We start from the raw sequence: 25,224 nt of genomic DNA, 5'->3' as shown, positions 1-25,224 counted from the left end.
GATATTTTCCTATAAATAACGATAAGTGCCAAAATTTCAACCTTCAGTCAACTTTGACTCTACCAAAATGGTAGAAAAACGCAATTGTAAGCTAAAACTCTTATATTGTAGTAATATTCAATCATTTACCTTCATTTTGCAACAATTGGAAGTCTCTCGCACATATTTCGATTTATGGTGAATTTATGAAAAAAACAAAAAAACTTTTTCCTTACGTCCGCACGGTAAGGCTCTTCTGAAAAAATCATGACGTGCGATTGTCGTAATGTTTGCACCATTGTTTTTAAATTAGCCGTTACATAAAGTTTTATATATGGAAATGTGTGCAATTTCATGCACAATACAACTAAAACAACCCATGGTTGTAGCATTTATCAGTTTTGAAATATTTTCATATGAATAATGATAAGTGCCAAAATTTCAACCTTCGGTCAACTTTGACTCTACCGAAATGGTCAAAAAACGCAATTGTAAGCTAAAACTCTTATTTGTTCCGATACGTAATACAAACCCTCGGTCCTTTAACAATAGGAAGGTAACTAGCGGCTGCTGGGACGGTCGTAAGCTTCGAACAAGGGGAGAACGGTAGTTAACTGCTTGTCCGATCGTGCGCAGCGCCGCGCGTCCGAGCGGTGAAGAATCACTTTTGCTTTCGGCCGTGGTGTGACAGGACTGGCTCGTCATCGCTCTGCCCGCTATTTCGTCGTCGTGCTTGGATGTGTTTACAATTTCATCTGACTGGTTTGTTTGTTTGGTTGTGAATGAAATTGTATGTACTCTTTTTTTCATTTTATTATATTTGTTGAATTGATTGATTTGTTCATGCCACTTACCTGACAGATATATATATAGCTGTATTTCTGACGTCCGACAGAAATTTCAAAACTCGCGGCACACGCAGTGGGCGGCCAGGTGGTAGTACCCATTCCGCCGCTGGGAGGCGGATATCAGGAACCATTCCCATTTTCTATTCATATTTTTTTCTGTCGCCGGTCGGTAAAAACATCTGTTTACAGACCTCTGCTCAGGATTTTTTGGAATTTGACTCGTTTCTAAGTATCTGATTGATTTTGTTGGTATTGAATTGGATTGTGGAATTGGCATGCGCGATAAGTGGACCGTTTTTTGATTTTGGATTGACTTTTCTCTATAAGATATGTCTGGATCAAGTGGTGTGACTTTCAGAGTGTGTGTGAGTGCTGATTGTAAGGTGAGGCTACCGAAAGCATCGGTATACCCCCATCCACAGTATGTATGAGTTGTAGGGACTTCATTGTTTGATTGATCATCGGTGCAAGGAATGTGAGAGTTTTGACTGATGATGAATGGAGAGCATATGAGTCCGTATCGCCTGAAATTGGAGCGTGATAGGATCAGGAGGTCTTCCTCAAGGAGTTTTCTTTAATTCCAAAGGTAAGACTAACGTTTCTCCTGCACTAACACCTGTAGTGTTTACAACTAAACCTGTTGCCTTCGGGCTCTGATTCTGTGTCGGGAGGAGCGGATGCTCTCTCTATGATTTTGGAGTCTCTTCGCACTCTGGAGACCAAAGTGAAAGCCTTGGAAACGGGCTCGGTGCCAAGTGTGTGATCGTCCCCCAGTGTTGTGGAGGGGCGTCAGATCGGCCCCATAATGCCTCTAGGCTAGACCTCTATCAGACTCCCAAGACCCAGGGAGGACGTATGTCGAAAGCCGCAAGAGGGTTACGGGGGCTTCCCACCGATCTGGCGTCCCTTCGGCAGACCATGTAGCAAAGACCCAGGCTGCCAAGGACCGTGCACGAGCACGCGTCTTGAAGGATTGCTTTTCGTCCTCGGAAGCGTCCTCCCGCGCAAGGGGGTGGAGCGCTCGGAGAGACTCTCTCCGTTAAAGAGGACGTTTCTGCGGAGGACGCTTCACGTCCTCTTTCGCCGCTGTCGTCGGAAGACGCTTATGATGTCTTTCCGCCTCAGAAGAGAGGTAGGATCTCCTCCGATGAGGACGCTAGGTTGCGCGCACAGGCGCGTACACCTGAGAAACAGGTAGCGTGTTCCTTTGAGAAGGAAGGAGGCGTCCCCTCGCCCCTCGTCTTCTCACAGGACCAGTCCTGCTTCCATCCGTTCTCATATTCTTCTCCAACGAAGAAATTCCATTTTTTTGTCCCTTTCAGGTACCAAGCTATCCTCGCTTATGGCTCGGAGGACTTGCCCAGCAGCAGTCGAGCCTAAGCGGAGGAAGGACCTTAGACTGCCCGTAAAGAGGACTAAGCAGTCTCCGTTGTCTTCGCCCCCTGCGTCTCGTTCGCCGATAGCTTCTCCTTCAGCGATTCGCCGATCTCGTTCGTCTTATAGAAGGACGTTACGAAGGCAGGACGCTCGGCCAGGACGTTCGGCAAGATGCTTGTCGGGACGCTCGCGCTAGGCAGGACGGTTTCGTCAGGACGCTCGGCAGGACGTTTCGTCAGGACGCTTGGCAGGACGCTAGGCAGGACGTTCGTCAGGACGCTCGGCAGGGACGTTTGTCCAGGACGCTTGGCAGGACGCTAGGCAGGACGTTCGTCAGGACGCTCGCCAGGACGCTACACAGGACGATCGGCAGGCCGTTCTCCAGGACGCTAGACAGGACGCTTGGCAGGAAGTTCGCCAAGACGCTCAGGCCTCCTTTCAAGACGCTTTCGGGGATTCTGAACAAGAATTTTTACCCCCAGACACGTTGTTACGCGCTCAGGCACGTATGCCAGCGAAGAGAGGTCAAGACGTTTCTCGGGCAGGTGGGACTGCCGTGGAAGACGCTCGTCCGCCTCAGGACGCTCTTCCATCAGCGAGCAGTAAGCGTCAGAAAGCAGACAGCAGTGATAAGGCTGCAGCTTGCAAGGAGAGGGGTCCTTTGATCTTGCCAAGAACCGGCAATAGGACGCCTTCGCCTGACAGACGTTCTCCTCTTCCGTTGAGGGAAGAAGGAGAACTGGGTAGTTCGGCTGAGTCGGGTGAAGATGAACCTGCTACAGCCCCTTCTACCTCGGATTACAAAGTCCTAGTCAGACTTTTGAGGTCTTCTTTTGAGGACAAATTTCAGCCCGCAGCTCCCAAGTCTCCTCCTTCACAGTTTTCTTCATCGAAAACGGGGAAAATCCCGGAGTTCGTAGAGATGAAGACTTCTCTATCGACGAAACGTGCTTTCAAGAAGCTCCAGGACTGGATGTTAAGAAGGAGAGGACCAAGGCAAGAAAACGACCCTTCGCCTTGCCTCCTACTAGACTTATTGGTAAAGGAGGCATTTGGTATAAGACCAAGGACGAAGTGGGAGTGCGTATCCCTTCGTCGGCTCAAGGGGATTTCTCCGCCTGGTAGACTTACAGAGGGGAGGTCAGTTTTACCCTCTGCCAAGGTAACTTGGACCGAGTACGGAGGGACAGACCATCATCTGAAAGGTCTGCTTAGGACGCTGGAAGTCTTCAACTTCCTTGATTGGTGCCTGGGAGTTCTGGATTTACAAAGCGAGAAGCCCAGAATCGCTTAGTCTGGGGGAGCTGTCCAGCGTGTTAGCATGTATGGCACAAAGCCGTCAGGGATGGTTCGGGAAGAGCTAGTGTCCTCACTTTGGGACAGCTTTGTTAAAAAAGAGAGCTTTGCTGTGCAACTTCACAGCTCGGTCAGTGACGCCAGCTCAGAAAGCGGACTTGTTGTTTTCGCCTCTTTCGAACCATCTCTTCCCCCAGACTTTGGTAAAGGACCTAACGAACAGCCTACAAGAGAAGGCTACTCAGGATCTTTTGGCCCAGTCTTCAAGACGGTCGGCCGGACCTTCAACATCTTCGGCTGCAGTTCGTCCGCCGAAGAAAGTAAAGCCCTTTCGTGGGGCTCCCCCCTCGAGAGCAGCTCCTCGAGGGAGAGGGTTTTCACGAGGAGAGCTTCTCTTAAACCAAAGCCTTCCAAGTGAAAAGCATGTCCTTCAGACACCAGTCGGAGCCAGACTGAAGTATTTTGCGGGAGCGTGGAGAGAGAGAGACACGGACTCTTGGTCCCTCAAGATCGTGGAGCAGGGGTACAAGATCCCCTTTTTAGATCTTCCTCCTCTGTCTACGACTCCCAGAGACCTTTCTCCATCCTACCAAGGAGAAAAGAAGAAAGTTTTGTTCGATCTCCTTCAACAGATGATCGACAAAAGAGCGGTGGAACAAGTCGCGGACCTGCGGTCGCCAGGTTTCTACAACAGAATCTTCCTAGTGCCAAAGCAGTCGTCAGGGTGGCGTCCAGTTCTAGATGTAAGCAGGCTCAATCTTTTCGTGGAAAAGATAAAATTCACGATGGAGACGCTCATTCTGTTCTGGGAGCCTTGAGACCGGGCGACTGGATGGTATCCTTGGACTTGCAGGACGCGTACTTCCACATTCCGATCCACCCTCTTTCAAGAAAATATCTCAGATTTGTCTTGAACAACAAAGTTTGGCAGTTCAGAGCGATGTGCTTCGGACTGACCACGGCTCCGATGGTGTTCACAGTAGTGATGAAGAACGTAGCGAGATGGCTACACTCTTCGGGAATAAGAGTTTCCCTATACCTCGACGACTGGCTGATCAGGCGTCGTCGAGAGAGAAGTGTCTGAAGGACTTGCAGTTCACTTTAGCCTTAGCGAAGTCCCTGGGACTTCTGGTCAACCTCGAAAAGTCCGCCATCTGACCACCCCAACACAGTCCATCGTGTATCTGGGGATTCAGATGGATTCAGTGGCTTTTCGAGCGTTTCCGTCCCAGGAACGTCAGCAGCTAGGCTTAGAAAAGATCTCAGCCTTTCTAAGGAGGGAGACTTGCTCGGCGAGGGAATGGATGAGTCTGCTGGGGACCATTTCCTCGCTGGAAAAGTTCGTTTCCTTGGGAAGACTGCACATCAGGCCTCTACAATTCTTCTTGGCAGACGAGTGGAAGGCAAAAGACGATCTCGATGCAGTATTGAGGATATCGATTTCGATCAAGAACCACCTAAGATGGTGGTTGGACCCTCAGAAGCTGCAAGAGGGTGTGTCCTTAAGTCTTTTGAGCCCAGACCTAGTGTTATTTTCAGACGCTTCCATCACAGGATGGGGAGCAACACTAGGGGGGAAGGAAGTGTCAGGCTCCTGGAGAGGGGAACAGGTACCTGGCATATAAATGTAAAAGAACTGGCAGCAGTATTTCTGTCCCTGCAGTTCTTCCAGAAGAGTTTGAAGAACAAGGTTGTTCAGATAAACTCGGACAATACCACAGCACTCGCTTATTTAAAGAACCAGGGAGGTACACACTCCAGGACGCTGTACTCCCTAGCGAGAGAGATTCTGCTGTGGGCGAAAAGGGAACAGGTAACGATCCTGACGAGATTCATTGCAGGTGTGCAAAACGTCAGGGCAGACCTTCTCAGTCGTCGGGACCAAGTCCTTCCGACGGAATGGACCTTACACGAGGACGTTTGTCGAGACCTATGGACGCTGTGGGGACGTCCACTGGTAGACTTGTTCGCAACGTCAAGGAACAAGAGACTTCCTCTTTACTGCTCCCCGGTCCTGGATCCAGAGGCAATCGCGGTGGATGCGTTGCTGTGGAATTGGACGGGCCTGGACCTTTATGCCTTCCCACCATTCAAGATTCTGGGGGAAGTCATGAGGAAGTTTGCGGCCCTCGGAATGGGAACCAAAGGACTAACCCTGATCGCTCCGATGTGGCCAGCAAGAGATTGGTTCACAGAGGTCATGTCTTTCCTGGTAGACTTTCCAAGGACATTGCCCTGGAGGAAAGATCTACTCAAACAGCCGCACTTCGAAAGGTTTCACAAAAAACCTCTCCGCTCTGAGTCTGACTGCGTTCAGACTATCGAAAAGTTGGCCAGAGCGAGAGGTTTTTTCGAAGGCAGCTGCGAGAGCAATCGCACATGCGAGACGTGCTTCCACAAGAGCTGTTTACCAGTCGAAGTGGGCTTCCTTCAGGGCATGGTGCAAAAAGGAAGGAGTTTCCTCTTCCTCGACCTCTGTGAACCAGATAGCTGATTTTCTGCTATTTCTCAGAAATGTGCAGAAATTAGCGGTCCCTACCAATCAAGGGATTTATAGAACGCATGTTTGGGTCAGCGGTTTTTAGGCACAGAGGCCTAGACCTGTCTGACAACAAGGATATTCATGACCTTTTGAAGTCTTTCGAGACCTCGAAGGTGCCGCAAATGAGACCACCTTCATGGAATCTGGATGTAGTCCTGAAATTCCTTATGTCAAACTCTTTCGAACCGCTTCAGACAGCGTCTCTTCGGAATCTGACAAGGAAGGCTCTTTTCCTAACTTCTCTTGCGACGGCTAAGAGAGTTAGTGAAATTCAAGCGTTTAGCAAGTTGATGGGCTTCAAAGGGGACAATGCTGTCCTGCTCGTTGAACCCATCTTTCTTGGCAAAGAATGAAAATCCTTCGAACCCTTGGCCGAAGACTTTTGAAATCAAAGGTATGTCAGTCTGGTGGGCCAAGAACCAGAGAGAGTCCTTTGCCCGGTAAGGGCTCTCAAGTTCTACGTGCATAGAACTAAAGAGGTTAGAGGTCCCTCAGGTAACCTCTGGTGCTCTGTGAAGAGACCAGAGTTACCTTTATCAAAGAATGCAGTGGCTTTCTTTCTAAGGGACACCATTCGGGAGGCTCATTCATCTTTACAGAAGACTGATTTGAGCCTCTTCCGAGTAAAAGCGCACGAAGTACGAGCCGTCGCTACCTCTCTTGCCTTCCAAAAGAACATGTCAATCAAGGACATCCTCGATTGTACCTTTTGGAGGAGCACTCCGTCTTCGCCTCACATTACTAAGGGATGTGAGAACGATCTATGACGATTGCAATGCACTGGGGCCATACGTTCTGCGGACACAGTATTGGGGTCCGGAAGTAGCTCTTTCCCTATTCCTTAGTTAGGTTAAGTTAGGTGGTTGTGTTTTTAGGTTGTGGTGAGTCTTATGTGAAGATCTCCCATCCATTAGCTAGTTTAAGGGGTTTATGTATAGTTGGTCAGGTGGTGGTCAGTTGCTTCGTTGCCCTCATTTGTATGGCCTCGATGATCTTGTCACGCTGAGGTCTCGCACCCGTTGACAGATCATCCAGAGCGCACCAGCACTACAGGTCTCCACCTGGCTGGCAACTCTGTAATTAAGCAAAAGCAGCCTTACGTGACAGTAATCAACATAGTCTACTTTGCAAACAGGTAAGGAACCAAGATGTATATCATCTACTTATTGTTTAGTTTCCCAAAAATCCTATTCTGTCTGTTCCCACCATCCGAAGGTGTGATTCAGCTATATATATATCTGTCAGGTAAGTGGCATGAACAAAATGTTATTGTTATTATACAATTAAGTTTGTTCATACTTACCTGGCAGATATATATAATTAAAGTGCCCGCCCTCCTCCCCTCAGGAGACAGAGGCATTAATAAAATATGAATAGAAAATGGGAATGGTTCCTGATATCCGCCTCCCAGCGGCGGGAATGGGTACTACCACCTGCCTGGCCGCCCACTGCGTGTGCCGCGAGTTTTGAAATTTCTGTCGGACGTCAGAAAATACAGCTATATATATCTGCCAGGTAAGTATGAACAAACTTAATTGTATAATAACAATAACATATTATGGATCTCGAAGAGCTTTCGCCGCGCCCACCAGTTGCCCGTAGAGTGTGTCCCGGGCTGGAGGGGCGTAAATGCGGCGGATTTCGCTCTTTTCCTGAAATAGATCCCCATGAATTGTGTTATCGGTGCCGGGGGCGCGAATGTACCCGAACCGAACCATGCAATGTGTGTAAGAATTGGTCCGAGGCGCAGTGGGTGCTGTACGAGGGTAGGACGACGCGTTTAGATCGACCAAGGAGTCGTCGGAAAGCTCTCCAGCGACTCCTTTGGTGACGGATACCTCGTCATCCTTCCTGCCCCCAGCTCAGCCCCCACGGTTTGCGCCTTCCCCTGCCGGGGGGGGTTTCGGAGTCCTTCTCCTCACTCGATCCGTTGAGTGTGGAGGAGGGCGCTCGATACCCGGATGTTCAATTGTATTCGGGGTCTTCCGTCCGCTCTGGGTGGGGTTCGTCCTCCCCCAGGCGTGAGGGTGCCCCTCTAACTGACCCGACTGTTCCTCCCTCAGGTGTGCCTTCTGTGAGTGACGACCTTGGACAGGTGTGGGCGTTGTTGGGACTGCAGGGCGCTCCCAGTATCCAGGGCTTAATTCAGCGACTGGCGGGGCCGGCAGTAGCGACTCATGGTGTAGTGACAACGACTACTAATACGGTGTCTACTCCAGCGTACGCCGCCCCTCCTCATGTGGTTTATACGCAACATATTGCGTCTGTAACCCCCACTGCATCAATCCAAATGCCGATTGCTGCCGTACCTAAGAGGGGCGTGCCGCCTCCACCTGGGTTCTATGTGCTGCCGACCCCCGACTTTCGCTGCCCAAAGAGTTCTCCCCTGGACCTGCCGCCCGTCCCGATGATGAAACTGGCTGAGTTGGAGATGCCTGTGACGCCTGACTATGCTGCCGTACCTGCCGCTAGTGTTGCTGGCCCAGCCGCTCGCGCCGCTCCTACGAGGCGCGCGGTGCGTGACGCTCCTATTGATGTTGCTGCTGGTGCTGGTCCTGCTGGTGCTGGTCCTGCTGTTGATGTTCCTGCCGCTCCTGCCGTGCCTGCCCCTGCCCACGTCGCGTCTCGTCATGGAGGTGCTGCCCCGGACTCAGGTCTTTCCGGACAGGTTCAGTCGGGGCGTGTTGCTTCGGCAATTGGCCCGACTTTTCCGTGGATGGAAGACCTGACGTCCGTCCTGAGGGAACTGACGAAGAAGAGGAGGAAGAAGAGGAAGGTGTCGTTGTCGTCTTCATCGTCTTCTTCGTCGTCTGTTGCCGCCTCTCCCCCTTCGACTTCTAAGGCTTCCAAGCCGAAGAAGAAGTAGGCTGCCTCCTCCCCCCTAAGAAGGCTCCTTCGGGACCTTCGAAGGGCCCGTCTCACTCCGGTGTGACGGGGGGTGCTTCTGCTGGTCCTCCTGTTCCCTCGGGAACAGGGCCCGTCTCCTCTTCTGAGAAGAAGAAGAAGACGGGGACCAAGGGTGTGCTGGCTACCGCTGGTACATCCTCGCCTGGTCTTGGTAGCGCTGCTGCTAAGCCAGGTACTGGCTCGGCTTCTCGTCCGCGAGAAGTTCCGAGTGTACGGTCTCCTTCGGGCGACCGTGCAGCCAAAGTCAAGACGCCTGAGCTCGCTCAATGTCATGACCGAGGCACGGAGCAGAAGGCTGTCGAAAGTCGCGCAGGTGACTCTCGCCAGGCCAGCGGTCGCTCTCGTAGCGACCAGCCGGTACCTTGGGTTGACGTGACGGTCTCTGACCGGCCACGGGTTGAGGCTGGGAAGAGGTCCCCTCGACCGACGGTACCAGCCTCGGTTTGACGTGCTGTGAGGACGCTCACCGGTCTCACCGCGAAAGCGAGCTCTGCAGATCACCTGACCGCTGCTCCCACAGGGACCGGACGGAGACGGTGGCCAGCAGCAGCTCGTCTGACGCATGGGACCGGGGTCGACGTGCTCAGTCGAGCCGCTCGCCACAGGTGAGTGGCACGGCCAGGCCTGCAGATCGATCCCCACCGCGGGTTGGTGATCGGCTGCAGCCCCCCACGTACGCTGGTCCTGCCAGCGAGCGGGGGGGGGGTGGGAGCGTCAGGTCTGTCTCTCCACTACCTTCAACTTCCTCGGGGTACACCGGGAAGAGCGAGGTAGCTAGGAGTGATCGTGAGAGGTGCGCCGCTCACGATCCCGCCACGATGCCGCACGCACCAGGTATGGTCTTAGGACCAGCCAAGTCGTACGCGCAAGTGGTTGGAGGCGACCGTCAGGGGTCTGTTGCTGTTCCTCCTTCTGAAGGAGGAGGGTCTTGAGAGCTGCTCTTGTTGGAGGGACTGGACGGTCCTACTCCTCAGGACGCTGTAACTCCCGAGATCCAGAGGAACTTTGCCCAGATTATTGCGCTGATTCGTCAGCACAACGACCTGGGGGAAGGATCGCCGCTACCACCATCTGAGCCCACGTCCCGGCTCGAGTCATTTTGGGGCCCGAAGAGGGAACCCAAATTGACGGTGGGACTGCCGCGATCGGAGCTTACAGACTCAGTCCTTGACCAGGTGGAGAATTTCGTCTCAGGACGAGAGGATTCACTAAAGTCAGGACGGTCTTCCAAGCTACTTCCTCCTCCTCTGCAGCGACAGCGGAAGTTCTACGTGCCATCAGTGGATCCAATACCGCCCAAACAGGTTAACCCGGAGCTAGCTAGGCTAACTCCAGGTGTGTCCCTGCAGCAGCTCCTGTCGGAGAACTTGTGTTTCTCGCAGCAGGAGGCACTGGGCCTGGAAGCTACCGCTATGGCGGCTTTCCAGGCAGTCTCTTGGTTGGATCTGTGGTCCCTCACAGTATCCAAGGTCGCGGTCGACTCTGGGGGCGCTGCCCTCGAAGACGACCCCGACTTCAGGAGACTGTGCCAGTCTGGAGGTAGGGCCATCTCCTACCTCGCCCATCAGACGGCAAACCTGTGGGCCAACTTAGTTCTCCGTCGTAGGGACGCTGTCCTTACACGAGTAGCCAAGGGGGCTGGGCGTGAGGCGGTAAATGGATTCCGTAACGGACCTATGAAGAGTTCCTCCGCTCTCTTTCCCGGAGAGATTGTGGACGCTGCGGTGGAGAGACGGCGCACTGATGACAGTGACCGTCTGGTTTTGTACAAGTAACTTACCCAGCAGATATATACTTAGCTATAGACTCGGTCGTCCCGACAGAATTTCAAAACTCGCGGCACACGCGACAGGTAGGTCAGGTGATCCACCATTCCCGCCGCTGGGTGGCGGGGTCTGGAACTATTCCCGTTTTCTAAGCCATAATTTCTCTGTCGGTTGAACGGACAACACCTATTGTTCGTTCCTCCATCTTGGATTTCAACTCGTTTGCCGAGAATTTGGATTGGTTTTTTTGGTGACGTATTCTGTTTTTTCTCTGGCTTGGCATACGCTTATTGTGGACTGTTTTTCGACTTTGGTTTTGACTACTCTTTCACGATGTCTGACGCTAAGGCTTCACCTATGTTTAGAGTTTGCAGTAGGGAAGACTGTAAGGTTAGGCTGCCTAAATTGGCATTAGATCCGCATAGTATTTGCGCTAAATGCTAGGGAGAATGAATGTTCTTTTATTAACACCTGTGTGGAATGCGAGAACCTTACGGAGCTTGAATGGAAGGAATTATCATCATATGTTAGGAAGCTTGAGAGAGATAGAGTGAGGAAGGCTTCAGCTAGGTCATCTAGTAGATCTTGCTCCTTAGAACAAGAAATTAACTCTCCATCTAACAATTTTCCCTTAGCCTCAGCTGCTTCTCCCTGTTCTGAATCCAAAGATTCTTCATCAGAGAGGGAAAATGTAAAAGCTTCAATTAAGAAACTTCAAGCTCAGCTACGAGCTCTAAACCAAGGTAAGAGTGGTGATAGTGACTTGTGCAGTGTCCCCAGTGCAGTCTGACCGGTTCCTCATTGCTCCTAGGCCTAGACCTCTTCCAAACTCCCAGGACCAGGGGAGGAGGAATGTCGAAAGCCGCAGGGAGGATGCAGAACATCCCCAACGGTCAGGCGTCCCTTCGGCAGATCCTGTTGTTAAGTCCCAGGCTGCCTCGGATTGCCGCAGAAAAGGCGTCCTAAAGGAGTGTTTTTCGGCCTCAGACTCTTCCTCTCCTAAACGAGGATGGAGTTCGGCCTCCCGTTCGCGCCCTTTGAAGAGAGCCTGGAAGGCTCCTAAAGGAGACGCTGCTGACTCCAGCCCAGAGCGTTTTCCGAGGATTGGCCTTCGGACCTAAGAGGACTACAAGAGGAACCTGCTCTTCAGGATCCGACCAAGAAGTTTTTGGTTAATCTGCAAGAGCAGTTAGCGTTGCTCGTAGGCTCTTTTGCTAAGGACTCTACAAGGAGGAAGGATGTCTCGCTCCCTGTTTAAGAGTTCCGCTAAGCGTCCTTCTTCGTATAGGAGAGAACTCTCACGATCTCCAGGGCGTTTATCGCCTTCGTCAAGGGACTCGTCGGATAGGAGTTGTTCTCCTGAGAGAAGAGCCCTTTCGCCCTATAGGCTGGCTTCCCGAAGCGCCCTCTTAGACACAGCGCATCGAGCAGAAGTCTCGATCGGTTTAGTACAAGGAACCGGAAAACCGATTTAGGTATCAGGATCCCTTGGGTCTTCAGGACAGGAGCCAGACAGGCGCAAAGAGGCACAAGACGCAGAAAGGACGTCAAGAGCCTCTTAGAACGTGGATTCAGGACGTCAGGATTCTGCTAGAAGGCAGGAATCAGGACGCTATGAGCCAGGACACCATGAGTCAGGGCGCCAGGAGTCAGGGCGCCAGGAGTCAGGGCGCCAGGAGTCAGGGCGTCAGGAGTCAGGGCGCCAGGAGTTAGGACGCCAGAAAACAGGACGCCAGGAGTACGTTAGGCGTCAAGTGTTAGGGCGCCAAGAGCCTGTTAAGCGTCAGGAATCAGGACGCGGGGATCTTTTCAAGCGCCCTGAATCAGGACGCCAGGAGCCTAGCAAGCGCCACGAACCCGACGAACCTAGACAACAAGAGTATAGTAGGCACAAGAGTGTTGCCGACAGACAGGAGCCTCACTCTTCGTATAGGAGTGCTAATGTTCCGCGCTCCCCTTCTCGGGAAAGGAGTTCTTCTCCCGGGAAGAGCCAGATCACTCCAAAACGATCTCCTTCTGTAGATCAGTTGGAACCAGGTATCGGAAGACGAAGAGCTGTAGATGTAGCAGTTTCGGACTACAAGAGACTTTCTCTTTTGCTGCTAAAGGAGTTCGGAGACTCCCTTCATCCTGCGGACCCTCCTTCACCAGGATCGTTGATGTCCAGCACTAAAGCTCTCAAATCTTCTTCCTTCGTTAAGATGCGCCCCGCTCTTTGTATGAAAAAGGCATTGAAAACTTTTTTCAGAGTGGTTGACTTCCAGAAGGGAAGCGGGCAAGACAGTTTTTTTCCTGCCCTCCTTCCAAGTTAACAGGCAAACCAGGAAGGTGGTACGAGACCAAAGAGCCGATGGGGTTAGGTCTGCCTTCTTCCGCGGATGCGGATTTTGCTTCCTTAGTGGACTCTGCTAGGAGGAAGTCGTTGCTGTCTGCTAAGGCGACTTGGGGCATGTGTGAGCTGGACCACCTTCTAAAGGGCCTCTTTAAAACCCTAGAAGTCTTCAACTTTATGGACTGGGCGTTAGGAGCATTAGCGAAGAGAGCTCAGGACACGGACTTTGTTTCCATGGAGGAACTTTCGAGCGTCCTGGCTTGCCTGGACAGAGCGGTCATGGACGGTTCTGTGGAAGTTGCCTCTCTTTTTGGAACGGGAGTTTTGAAGAAGAGATCTGTCTTTAGCTCTTTCTTAGCAAGAGCAGTATCACCCTTGCAAAGGACATCTCTTCTTTTTGCTCCTTTATCCCCGCACCTTTTTCCACAAGAGACGGTTAGAGAGGTTTCGAAATCTCTTACGGAGAAGGCAACTCAAGATCTCCTCACGCACTCAGCCAAGAAGTTTAGGCCGGCAGTGCCGATAGAGAAGAGAGAGACCCTCTTTTGTTCAGCCCTTTCGAGGGGCCTCCTCTTCTAGAGCCCCCTCTTAGAGGTCGAAGACCAGAGAGAAAGAGTAGACCATCTAGAAGGTCCTTCGGGAAGTCTAGATGAACAGCAAGTCCTCCAGACGAAAGTAGGCGCCAGGCTACTCCACTTTGCCAAAGTCTGGGCGCAGAAGGGAGCGGACTCCTGGTCCCTCTCTATCCTGAAAAAAGGATACTTGATCCCCTTCAGGGAAAATCCTCCCTTGACGACAACTCCAAGGGAGTTGACCGCCAGATACTCGGATCCGGTCCGAAAGCTTGCTATGTTGCAAGCAGTGGAACAGATGATTTCCAAGGAAGCGGTAGAACTGGTTCAAGATCTCCAGTCTCCAGGATTCTACAATCGGCTATTCCTGGTACCGAAAGCATCGGGGGGATGGAGACCAGTTCTAGACGTCAGTGCCCTGAATTTCTTTGTCTTGAAGAAGAAATTTTCAATGGAGACGTCTTCCTCTGTTCTATCTGCTCTTCGTCCAGGGGACTGGATGGTGTCCCTGGACCTTCAGGATGCGTATTTCCATGTGCATTCATCCGGCAGCAAGGAAATATCTGAGGTTCATGTTCCAAGGGAAAGTGTTCCAGTTCCGAGCGATGTGCTTCGGACTTTCGACTGCCCCTCAAGTCTTTACGGACATCATGAAGAATGTAGCTTATTGGCTACATCTGGAAGGGATCAGGATCTCGTTATATCTGGACGATTGGCTAATAAGAGCCCAATCGGAGAAAAAATGTCTGGAGGACCTTTTAGTGACTCTAAAGTTGACAAAGTCCTTAGGACTTTTAGTAAATCACGAGAAATCCATGCTGACTCCCCAGCAAAGTATTGTCTATCTGGGGATTCAGATGGATTCTCGGGATTTTCTAGCGTATCCTTCCCAGGAAAGGAGAGAACGCTGCCTAGAAAAGGTGTCAGTCTTCTTAAGGAAAGAACATTGTTCCGCGAGGGAATGGATGAGCTTGCTGGGGACCCTCTCCTCGATGGAACAGTTCGTTTCCTTAGGAAGACTTCACCTACGACCCCTTCAATTTTATCTGAAGGAGAAGTGGGATTGGAAGTCCCAACAATCTGGGAGAGACTTTTCCAATCTCGAAACGGATCAAGGAGAATATCCGTTGGTGGTTAGTCCATCAGAAAACTAAGCAAAGGAATCTCCCTTCGCTTACAGAACCCGCGCCTAGCGTTGTTTGCAGACGCCTCAGATTCAGGGTGGGGAGCGACCCTAGGTTCGCAAGAAGTGTCAGGCATTTGGGAAGGAGAACAAGTGTCCTGGCACATCAACAAGAAAGAGCTAACAGCCATTCATCTAGCTTTGGTTCATTTCGAGGAACAGGTCTCAGGTCTGGGGATTCAGATTCACTCGGACAACACAACAGCCCTCGCTTATATAAAGAAGCAAGGGGGGACGCATTCCTTTTCCCTGTACGAATCAGCAAAGGATCTGCTGATTTGGGCACAGGAAAGGAAGATCTCTCTCCTCACAAGTTTGTACAGGGAGAGAAAAATGTCCGGGCAGATCTGTTAAGCAGAAAAGATCAAGTCCTACCCACGGAATGGACTCTCAATCCTCAGATTTGCCACAACTTTGGCATCTGTGGGGAAGGCCCAATATAGACCTGTTCGCGACCAACAAGAATCACAGATTAGAAACCTATTGCTCCCCGATCTCGGATCCTCAAGCAGTAGCAGTAGACAGCTTTCTGCTAGATTGGACGGGCTTGGACGCGTACGCCTTCCCTCCTTTCAAGATAGTAGGAGAAGTGTTGAGGAAGTTCGCTTGCTCAGAAGGAACAAGAATGACCCTCATCGCTCCCTTTTGGCCGGCTCTCGATTGGTTCACAGAGGTGCTGGAGTGGTTAGTGGAATTTTCCAAGATCGCTTCCACTAAGGAACGATCTTCTCAAACAACCCCACTTCGACAGGTTTCACAAAAACCTCCCCGCGCTAAGTCTGACCGCCTTCAGACTGTCGAAGGACTTGTCAGAGCAAAGGGGCTTTCACGAGAAGTGGCGAAGGCTATTGCAAGAGCCAGAAGAGTCTCCACTTCTAAAGTATATCAGTCGAAGTGGGAGTTGTTTAGAAGATGGTGTAGGGATAAGAAAATATCCTCCTCCAGTACCTCTGTAACTGAAATCGCAGATTTTCTCCTATATTTGAGAAAAGACTGTAACCTGGCAGTTTCAACAGTGAAGGGTTACAGAAGTATGCTGGCCTCAGTTTTTCGACATAGAGGATAGATCTGACAAACAATAAAGATCTTCATGACCTTATAAGGTCTTTTGAGACCACGAAAGAACATGTAATCAAGAAGCCTAGCTGGAACTTGGATGTGGTCCTCAAGTTCCTAATGTCGGAAAAATTCGTACCGTCTCACGCAGCTTCGTTTAGGGACTTAACAAGAAAGTCTTTATTCCTTTTTGCGTTAGCAACAGCCAGAGAGTGAGCGAGTTGCAAGCTTTGGAAGGTAAAGTGGGGTTTAAGAAAGATTCAGCGATTTGCTCCTTTCAACCATTTTTTCTAGCGAAAAATGAAAATCCCTCAAAGCCTTGGCCAAGAAGCTTTGAGATAAAAGGAATATCTTCATTAACAGGGAGAGAACTAGAAAGGACTTTGTGTCCAGTCAGGGCACTCAAGTTCTACCTGGAGAAGAAGTTGCTGAAAGGTACAGAAGAAAGTCTTTGGTGCTCTGTAAGAGATCCGAAAAGAGCGATTTCTAAGAACGCCCTTACATTCTTCATAAAAGATGTAATAAGGGAAGCTCACCTTAAATGCGAAGAAGAGCATTTCAAGGTTCTCAGAGTGAGAGCTCATGAAGTGAGAGCCATAGCTACGTCGATGGCATTTCACAAAACATGGTCGCTTCAGGCTCTTATAGAGTCGACATTTTGGAGATGTAATTCGGTGTTCGCCTCGAATTACCTAAGAGATGTTAAAATTTCGTACGAAAAGTGCTTTGCTCTGGGAGCGTATGTTTCGGCGAATTCAGTGCTGGGAGAAGGGGCTGAGGCTAATCCTTCCTATTTAGTTTAAGGCTTAAATACTGTTTATTGGTGGTTGTTTTTATTGGTTAATTGTCAGAGGGAATAGGGACCCTCTTACAATTCTTAGATTGTAACAAGACTAACATGGTCAGGTGATCGGGATTGGCTTCAGTGCTCTTTGTGAATTGTTTAATAACCTTAACTCTGTCATGTAAGAGGGCGAGTCTCCATTGATATGACAAAAGGTCAAGGCTCTACCATGTAAGTGGGTCAGCCCCCATTGGTACGATCCAGTATAGGCTCTGTCGCGTAAGCGGGCTAGCCCCCATTGACACGATCCAAAGAGTTATTCAACCATAGGTTCATTCCTCGTTGAAACTCTTGAGGCAAGCAGACTCATCGACAGTAGTCATGAAGTCTTCAGCCCAATAAGGTAGGAACTATGGATTATGTTATCCAAGAACATAGGTTGTTTTTTCCCTGTTTTTTAATGTATTTAGTTAAGTATTATTTTGTTTTTAGCTGTCTCTTGCCCGCCACCAAGGGTGCCAATCAGCTAAGTATATATCTGCTGGGTAAGTTACTTGTACAAAAATGATATTGTTAAGATACAATAAAGTTTTGTACATACTTACCTGGCAGATATATACGATTAATGGCCACCCAGCCTCCCCTCAGGAGACAGGTGTAAGAGAAATTATGGCTTAGAAAACGGGAATAGTTCCAGACCCCGCCACCCAGCGGCGGGAATGGTGGATCACCTGACCTACCTGTCGCGTGTGCCGCGAGTTTTGAAATTCTGTCGGGACGACCGAGTCTATAGCTAAGTATATATCTGCCAGGTAAGTATGTACAAAACTTTATTGTATCTTAACAATATCATTTCACCAGGCAGTTACGAAGGTTTCTGGGCAACCTCGTGCAACTGGGGCTAAGCCTAAGAGTTTAGCTAGCGCTTCCTCGGCTGCTAAGACGGCTGCTCCATCGAAGCCCCGAGGAAAGACTCTTCCTGCTTCAACTTCTGGTAAAGGAGGCCGTAACCAGCCCTCCTCCCAGCCTTCCTTTCCCCGAGGAGGTGGTGGGAAGAAGTCGAAGCGAGGTGGGAAACGCTAGGGACGGCGTTCCCCCTCACCAGCTGCCGGAAGTGGGGGGGTGCCTGGCGAGCCATTGGGCAACTTGGCAGCGCTACGGTGCCGAGACCTGGATAGTAGACGTCCTTCGGGAGGGATATCTGCTACCCTTCGAATCTCGGCCACCCCTCACCTCCAACCCGGTCCATCTTCAGACATATGTACTAGGATCCTCAAAGGACGACGCTCTTCGGCAGGAGATCAAGACCATGCTGACCAAACGAGCTGTAGAAGTCGTAGTAGATCGGTCACCAGGCTTTTACGGCCGCCTTTTCTTAGTGGAGAAGGCATCGGGGGGCTGGCGCCCGGTGATAGATCTCTCTCCCCTGAACCGATTTGTTCGCCAGACTCGGTTCAAGATGGAGACGGCACGTTCCGTGCTCGACTCCATCAGGGAGAACGATTTCATGCTTTCGGTGGACCTGAAGGATGCGTATTTTCAAATACCCATCCATCAGTCCTCCAGAAAGTACCTCCGCTTCATCTTCGATGGGATGGTGTACCAATTCAGGGCACTTTGCTTCGGTCTCTCAACCGCCCCACAGGTGTTCACGAGAGTGTTCACTCTGGTGTCTGCTTGGGCCCATTCGCACGGGATACGTCTTCTGAGGTATCTCGACGATTGGCTGCTCCTGGCGAGCTCCCGCTCGCAGTTGCTGCAGGACAGGGATCGACTTCTAAAGTTTTGTCGCGATCTGGGGATCGTGATAAACTACGAGAAGTCCGATCTCGAACCCAAGCAGAAGATGAAGTACCTGGGTATGCTGATCGATACGGTAGCAGCTCAAGTCCGCCCCGCAGACTTGAGGATCAGCAAATTCAGGGAGGCAGCCGGCCGGTTCCTGTCTCGGCAGGAACAGGCAGCTCAGCAATGGCAAGTCATGATCGGCCACCTGTCGTCACTCGAGAAGTTAGTTCCTCACGGACGTCTTCACCTGCGGTCTCTCCAGTGGAGACTAAGGGAGAGTTGGTCACAGGTAAGGGATCCACCTTACTTCGCCGTGTCCCTCACGGAGAAGGTGAGGCAGGACCTAGCCTGGTGGCTCGACGACAGGAACCTCTTAAGAGGAGTGCCTCTACGCACTCCCCCCCCGGAGATGTTGCTGTTTTCAGACGCATCGACCGAGGGATGGGGCGCACACCTGGAGGAGTTGCTGGCTGCAGGTGTGTGGGACCATCACGACAAGCACCTTCACATCAATGTCCTGGAACTCAAGGCGGCGTTCTACGCTCTCCAAGAATTCCAGGACCGCTTGGTGGGACACTCAGTGGTGTTGATGTGCGACAACACCACAGTAGTGGCATACGTCAACAAGCAGGGGGCCTAGTGTCTCTCCCGCTACACCAGTTGACCGTGCAGGTGCACGAGTGGGCCACGGCTCACTCAATAGAGCTGTCAGCACGCTACATTCCAGGCAAGAGGAATGTAGTAGCAGACAAGCTCAGCCGTCGGGATCAGGTGATAGGGACCGAGTGGTCCCTACACCCAGAAGTGGCGGAAAGGCTCTTCAACCTGTGTGGGCGTCCGGTCATAGACCTGTTCGCCACCCGGCACAACAAAAAACTTCAGGTTTTTTGTTCGGCCGTGCCGGACCCATGGGCAGCTGCAGAGGACGCTCTTCAACACCCCTGGGACAACCTCTTCGTCTACGCCTTTCCTCCCTTTTGTCTGATTTGGAAAGTGATCAGCCGAGCGCTGGTCACTCCCAATCTCAGGATGATCCTGGTGGCTCCCAAACAACCTCAAGCCGTTTGGTATCCGGACCTGCTGGCTCTTCTTGCGGAAGAACCGAGAGAGATGCCCCACTGGCACAACCTTCTAGCCCAGCCACACGTAGAGCGGTACCACCGAGCAGTCCAGTCCCTACAACTTCACGGCTGGCTGTTATCCACCATCTCTTGCGAACGAGAGGCTTTTCTCGCAGCGCAGCAACAGAGATGGCTGGACACGTCCGACATTCCTCTGCAGCTGTGTACCAGGGGAAGTGGGCCGTCTTCAGCAGGTAGCGGATTTCCTCGTGTTTCTTCGCCGAGAGAAGCTCCTCTCAGTACCCACAGTTAAAGGATATAGAGCCGCCCTGGCCCTTGTCCTAAAACTGAGGGGACTGGACATCTCGAACTCGTTCGAGATCTCCTTGCTTATGAGGAGCTTCGAAAGGTCTTGCCCACCCAGGGAACTCAGGCCCCCTGAGTGGAATGTGACTCTCGTTTTTAGGAGTTTGACTCGAAGACAATTCGAGCCACTCCGAGAGTCGTCAGACAGGGATCTGACCCTCAAGACCCTCTTCTTGCTGGCCCTGGCATCGGCGAAGAGAGTAGGGGAACTTCATGGTCTGTCCTTCAATGTTAAACATTCCAGGGGCTTGGGATCTGTGACGCTCGATTTCGTCCCGAACTTCGTAGGTAAGACTCAGAATCCATCGATCCCTGACGACAGGTTCGAGTCTTTCACGATCCCCTCCCTAATGGATTTCACCGACAACGATACGGATGAGATGCTGCTTTGTCCTGTGAGGGCGCTACGGCGCTATCTGAAGAAAACTCGACACCTCAGGCCTGAGTGTCGACGCCTCTTCGTTAGCACTGGGGTTACCAAGAAAGAAGTATCCAAGAACACACTTTCTTTCTGGCTGCGTGAGGTGATCAGGAGAGCGTACGAGACTGATGGTAGTGACGACATCCGTATGCTCCGACCGAGATCCCACGAAGTCAGAGGTATTGGACCCTCTTTGGCGTTCCGTAAGAACTTCTTCGTGGCGCAGGTCCTGAAGGCAGGTGTCTGGGCCAACCAGACTACCTTCACGTCCTACCTTCGGGATATTGCCCACAAGTCCTTGGATACTTTTTCCTTGGGACCTGTGGTGGCTGCTCAACACGTTGTGTAAGCTTACCCAGCACCCGAGCAGGCAGAACAGCATCGATTCCTGGTGTGACTGTAGGAATGAATGGGTGAATGAGAGTGCGACTGGCTTCTCTTCTCCATCTTTCTCTCTCTCTACCTGTGGGCAGAGGGTCACGGTCGTCACCATGCTGGGAAGGAATTCCGATGCAGGTAAGCTACTAGACCGAGCCCCAATCTATCCCTTTAGTTAGGGATAGAAGCAAATATCCTCCACTCCCTCCAACAAGGGGGAAGGAGTGGATGCCTACTTGAGACAAACCCATAACTTTATGTTGGCTCTTGTAAAGGAGCAAGTTCTTGCTTGCTGGTACAACGAGATACGCTAGCCTCTCTCTTAGTACTTGGCTCAGAGGTCTGACCATTGATCCTGCGGTGCACACCCCGATCAATCGGACAGAGGTTTGGATCCCTCCCTTGCTCTTACGACTAGGGAGGCATTCCAAGGTTGGACGAACACCAGTCTGTTCACCAAAAAGACTCAGATTCCACCCACCAAGAAGTGAGTCTTCCTATTGTTAAAGGACCTAGGGTTTGTATTACGTATCGGAACAAATGACAATTTGTCGAAAATTGCATTTTTCCTAACTATACAAACCTGAGGTCCTTTACATATAGTCCCACCTCATACCACCCCTCACTCTGCAACTTTTTGCATGGGCCTAAAGCAAAAGTGATTCTTCACCGCTCGGGCGCGCGCACGATCGGACAAGCAGTTAACTACCGTTCTCCCCTTGTTCGAAGCTTACGACCGTCCCAGCTGCCGCTAGTTACCTTCCTATTGTTAAAGGACCTCAGGTTTGTATAGTTAGGAAAAATGCAATTTTCGACAAATTGTCATATTTTAGTAATATTCAATCATTTACCTTCATTTTGCAACAAATTGGAAGTCTCTAGCACAATATTTTGATTTATGGTGAATTTATAAAAAAAAAAAAAAATTTCCTTATGACCGCGCGGTAACTTCCAAACAAATCATACGTGCTATTGTCATAATGTTTGCACCATTTTAAATTAGCCGTTACATAAAGTTTTATATATAAAAATGTGCACAATTTCATGTAGAATACAACAAAAAATAATTGAAGGTTGTAGCTTTTCTCATTTTTGAAATATTTGCATATAAATCACGATAAATAGAAAAAAAACCACGTTCGGTCAACTTTGACTCTATCGAAATGGTCGAAAAACGCAATTGTAAGCTAAAACACTTACAGTCTAGTAATATTCAGTCATTTATCTTAATTTTGAAACAAATTCGAAGTCTCTAGCACAATATTTAGATTTATGCTGAATTTTAAAAAAAACTTTCCTTTGCTCCGCGCACGGATTCTCCGCCGCAAATCTCTGAAAAGCGTACGTCGCATTCTCGGAATATTTGCTCCATTTCATATTAGGCATTTCATAGAGTTTTATATATGAAAATGTGTGCAATTTCATGTAGAATACAACAAAAAATAATTGAAGGTTGTAGCTTTTCTCATTTTCAAAATATTTGTGCATATAAAAAATATATAAAAAATTTGACATTCGGTCAACTTTAATTCATCCGAAATGGTTGAAAACTGCAATTGTAAGCTTAAACTCTTACAGTATAGTAATTTTCAATCATTTATCTTCATTTTGAAACAAATTGGAAGTTTCTGAAACAATATTTAGATTTATGGTGAATTTTTGAAAAAAAAAACATTTTTTTTACGTCCGCACGTTACGAATTCATTCATCATTTTGTGATAATATTTTCTCTGTGTTGCTTTGATCATTTTACAATGTGTTATATACCAAAATGATCACAATTTAGTGTACAATACAACGGAAAAAATTAACTTTTTAGCTTTAACCGTTTTGCTCAGAGCGTGATTTGAATACAATTATATAAGAAATTTTGTTTTTGCGCTATCATATATCACATTATTTATATATGATATTGATATTTTTTTTCATTTCTGATGGTTGCAAACTAAACTTCAGGCAATGACAAAAAAAGGAGCCAAAAATGAACTCTTAATCTTGAAAACTAAGCGTGCTGTGATTTTTTGAAAAAAATATTTTTTCCGCTTCAGCGCTCACTCCGAGACCCCCTCGTCATACGGGAGATGATTTTTATTATACCCCTTTGGCATTTAAGGGTTAAGTACCTCGGTATAAAAGAATGTATTAGCCGGTAGTTTCAGCTGAACTGCACTTTATCCTAAGTAAAGGACTCCATGTTTGTATGGTTAAGGAAAATACAAAATATTTTCCTTTCAGAAATGTCATGTTTACTTGTAATAAATTATCAGTACCCAGTTACCTGTCTTACTCTCTGATCCTCAAACTAGTAGCATACCCAAAAGAGCTGTCATCATTGGCACTTATCAGGAAGTTGTGTCTTCAATTTTTTCCAGAACAGAACTTGTCATTAGCTCTTTCAACAGTCTTACTCTATAAAACACAGGATAAAGAAACCAAACAGTTTGTCAGAAGATAACAAGTTCTTTTGAGGTTAGCTACCTCATGTCTCATGCCTTTCATGTGTTGTAGAATTAAAACCTTTATTATCTATGCTAATAGAAGATGCATTGTCAATATTGGAGCTATGGGAAGAGTAACATTTGTGACTTGACAGGGGCTGGTTTAGCCTCTTTGAGCTATTCGTGGTTCTACAAGATGGGATACAAAATATGAAGGAATGTCAGAGGCAAGCATTTCACTCTTCATTGTGACTGTGAGTTTGATAGGGCATTATCCATTAAGTATTTCCTGAATCATATGATGTCCTCCAGTACTATTCTGTTTGTTAGTAAACTGTATTGATTTTTCTTCTTAAATTTTTGTAAATACATATTGAATTATTTGTTGTTAGTAACTGAAAGTACTTTTTAGCCTATTGTAAACAATATCTGTTTGAGTTTATAGTATATTCTCATGAAAATAATTTCTTTTTATCTTTTTTCAATTTTCAGGGAAAATTAACAGCTCGAGAAAGAGTGGAACTTCTTTGTGATGCAGGCAGCTTTGTGGAATTTGACATGTTTGCTGAGCACACATGTACTGACTTTGAAATGGAAAAGCAGAAGGTAAGGTTTTGAGTCATTTTTTGTTGTTCCTTAATATTGTTTATGAATTGCATGACAAGGATGGTGACATGTTACTGATGCTTCACGAAGTAGGATCATCTGGTTGATATAGTTAGAGTTCATGATACCTTTGGGAAAGCTATAAAAAAATTGATAAAGGAAATCTGGCTCATGTTGCACTCCGTCAGGTACTGCAGAATTGTTAGGATCTCTGAATATAAGGTAGTGAATGAAGTACAGTGGTCCCCCCCGTATTCGCGGGGGATGCGCACCATACCCCCCTGTGAATTGTTAGAACCTGCGAATAGTTGGAACCCCTATAAAAATGCTGAAAACAGCCTATTTTGTTAGTTAAAACTCAAGAAACACCCACTTAAAATTTTAATGCTTGGTTTTTTAATAATTTTATCACAAAGAAATGCATTTTATGATGAAATTAATTTGAAAAACCAGGAATTTTAGGATATTTCTCATAGAAACATACAGCGAATTTGCGAATTTTCCACGAATAATGCGGGGAAATGTTCTTGAGAGAAATCCGCGAGTCCAGAGAACGCGAATAAGGGATGTCCACTGTATCTATGAAGTCCGTATAGTATTATATATATGTTGACTTTCATTTATAGTGTGCACTGTTCCTAAGTAAGTATAATCTTATAGATACCGTTCTGACAGAGTTGGGCTGTAATTTTTCTCTCCATTCATTCCTCTTTTAGTCTGTTTGGCAGATTACCTTATTAAAACTCTTCTTATATTGTTGAAGGGATTTCAAACTTGGTGTAAGGGGAGACAATTTGCTGTAAAGGGAGACAATTTGCTGTAAAGGGAGACAATTTGCTGTAAAGGGAGACTATTGTGCATATCAGTTTGTTAGTGTGTCTGTCACACTGCCTTGCCATTGCAACTCCTACAAGGTAGAAGGGTTGAACTTGGTACAAAGTAGACTGTGATACATAGGTATGCATAACGGTAGACTCAGTCTGTACGCCTGTCACTCTGCCTTGTTACTGAGCCTTCTCATACATGGTTGAAGGAATCTCAGTCAAACTTGGTGCACAGACAGACCATCATATATAGATGTTTATGAAGGAAGATTGTCTAGCAACATGTCTGTCTCTTGTAGCTAGTCATTGCAACTCCTTCCATAAGGTTGAATTGATTTAAGCCAATTTTATTACATACAAGGATTGAAGTGTAGTAGCCCCTCATTGGTATGTCATATATTAAACATGCTTGTTTTTACTTGCTGAAGTGAGGGGGATAAATAATGAATTAGTAATGAATAGCTATTAATTAATTGTATGTACTTAGTAGGTAAGTCATCTTTCAACTAGGGGATGTATCGTTTCCCATCTGAGATAGTTTGTTAAAAATAGGAAAAATCTTAATTTTACAGATGATTTTTTACTTAATTTAGTATGCAGTACTTGCCAATTGTTCCACCACTTTTGCTACAGCTTGTAGTCACTTGACAGATGGTTGTTTTTTCTTATCAAGGTTAATAGTAGTGATGATGGTAAGTAT

The 25,224-nt window shown here is 48.5% G+C and overlaps 1 protein-coding gene across 1 annotated transcript in view; it reads left to right on the top strand.

Moving 5' to 3' along the window:
• The window catches only part of LOC135205547 (propionyl-CoA carboxylase beta chain, mitochondrial-like), a 179,636-nt gene that overhangs the window by 49,119 nt on the left and 105,293 nt on the right, over positions 1 to 25,224 (top strand). The window contains exon 2 of the mRNA XM_064236309.1: positions 23,587 to 23,700. Coding sequence (XP_064092379.1) covers positions 23,587 to 23,700 — 114 coding nt within the window. The remainder of the gene's footprint in view (positions 1 to 23,586; positions 23,701 to 25,224) is intronic.

The sequence above is a fragment of the Macrobrachium nipponense genome, chromosome 24, assembly GCF_015104395.2.
Source record: "Macrobrachium nipponense isolate FS-2020 chromosome 24, ASM1510439v2, whole genome shotgun sequence".
Taxonomy (NCBI): domain Eukaryota; kingdom Metazoa; phylum Arthropoda; class Malacostraca; order Decapoda; family Palaemonidae; genus Macrobrachium; species Macrobrachium nipponense.
This window is presented reverse-complemented; position numbering and strand designations above follow the sequence as displayed.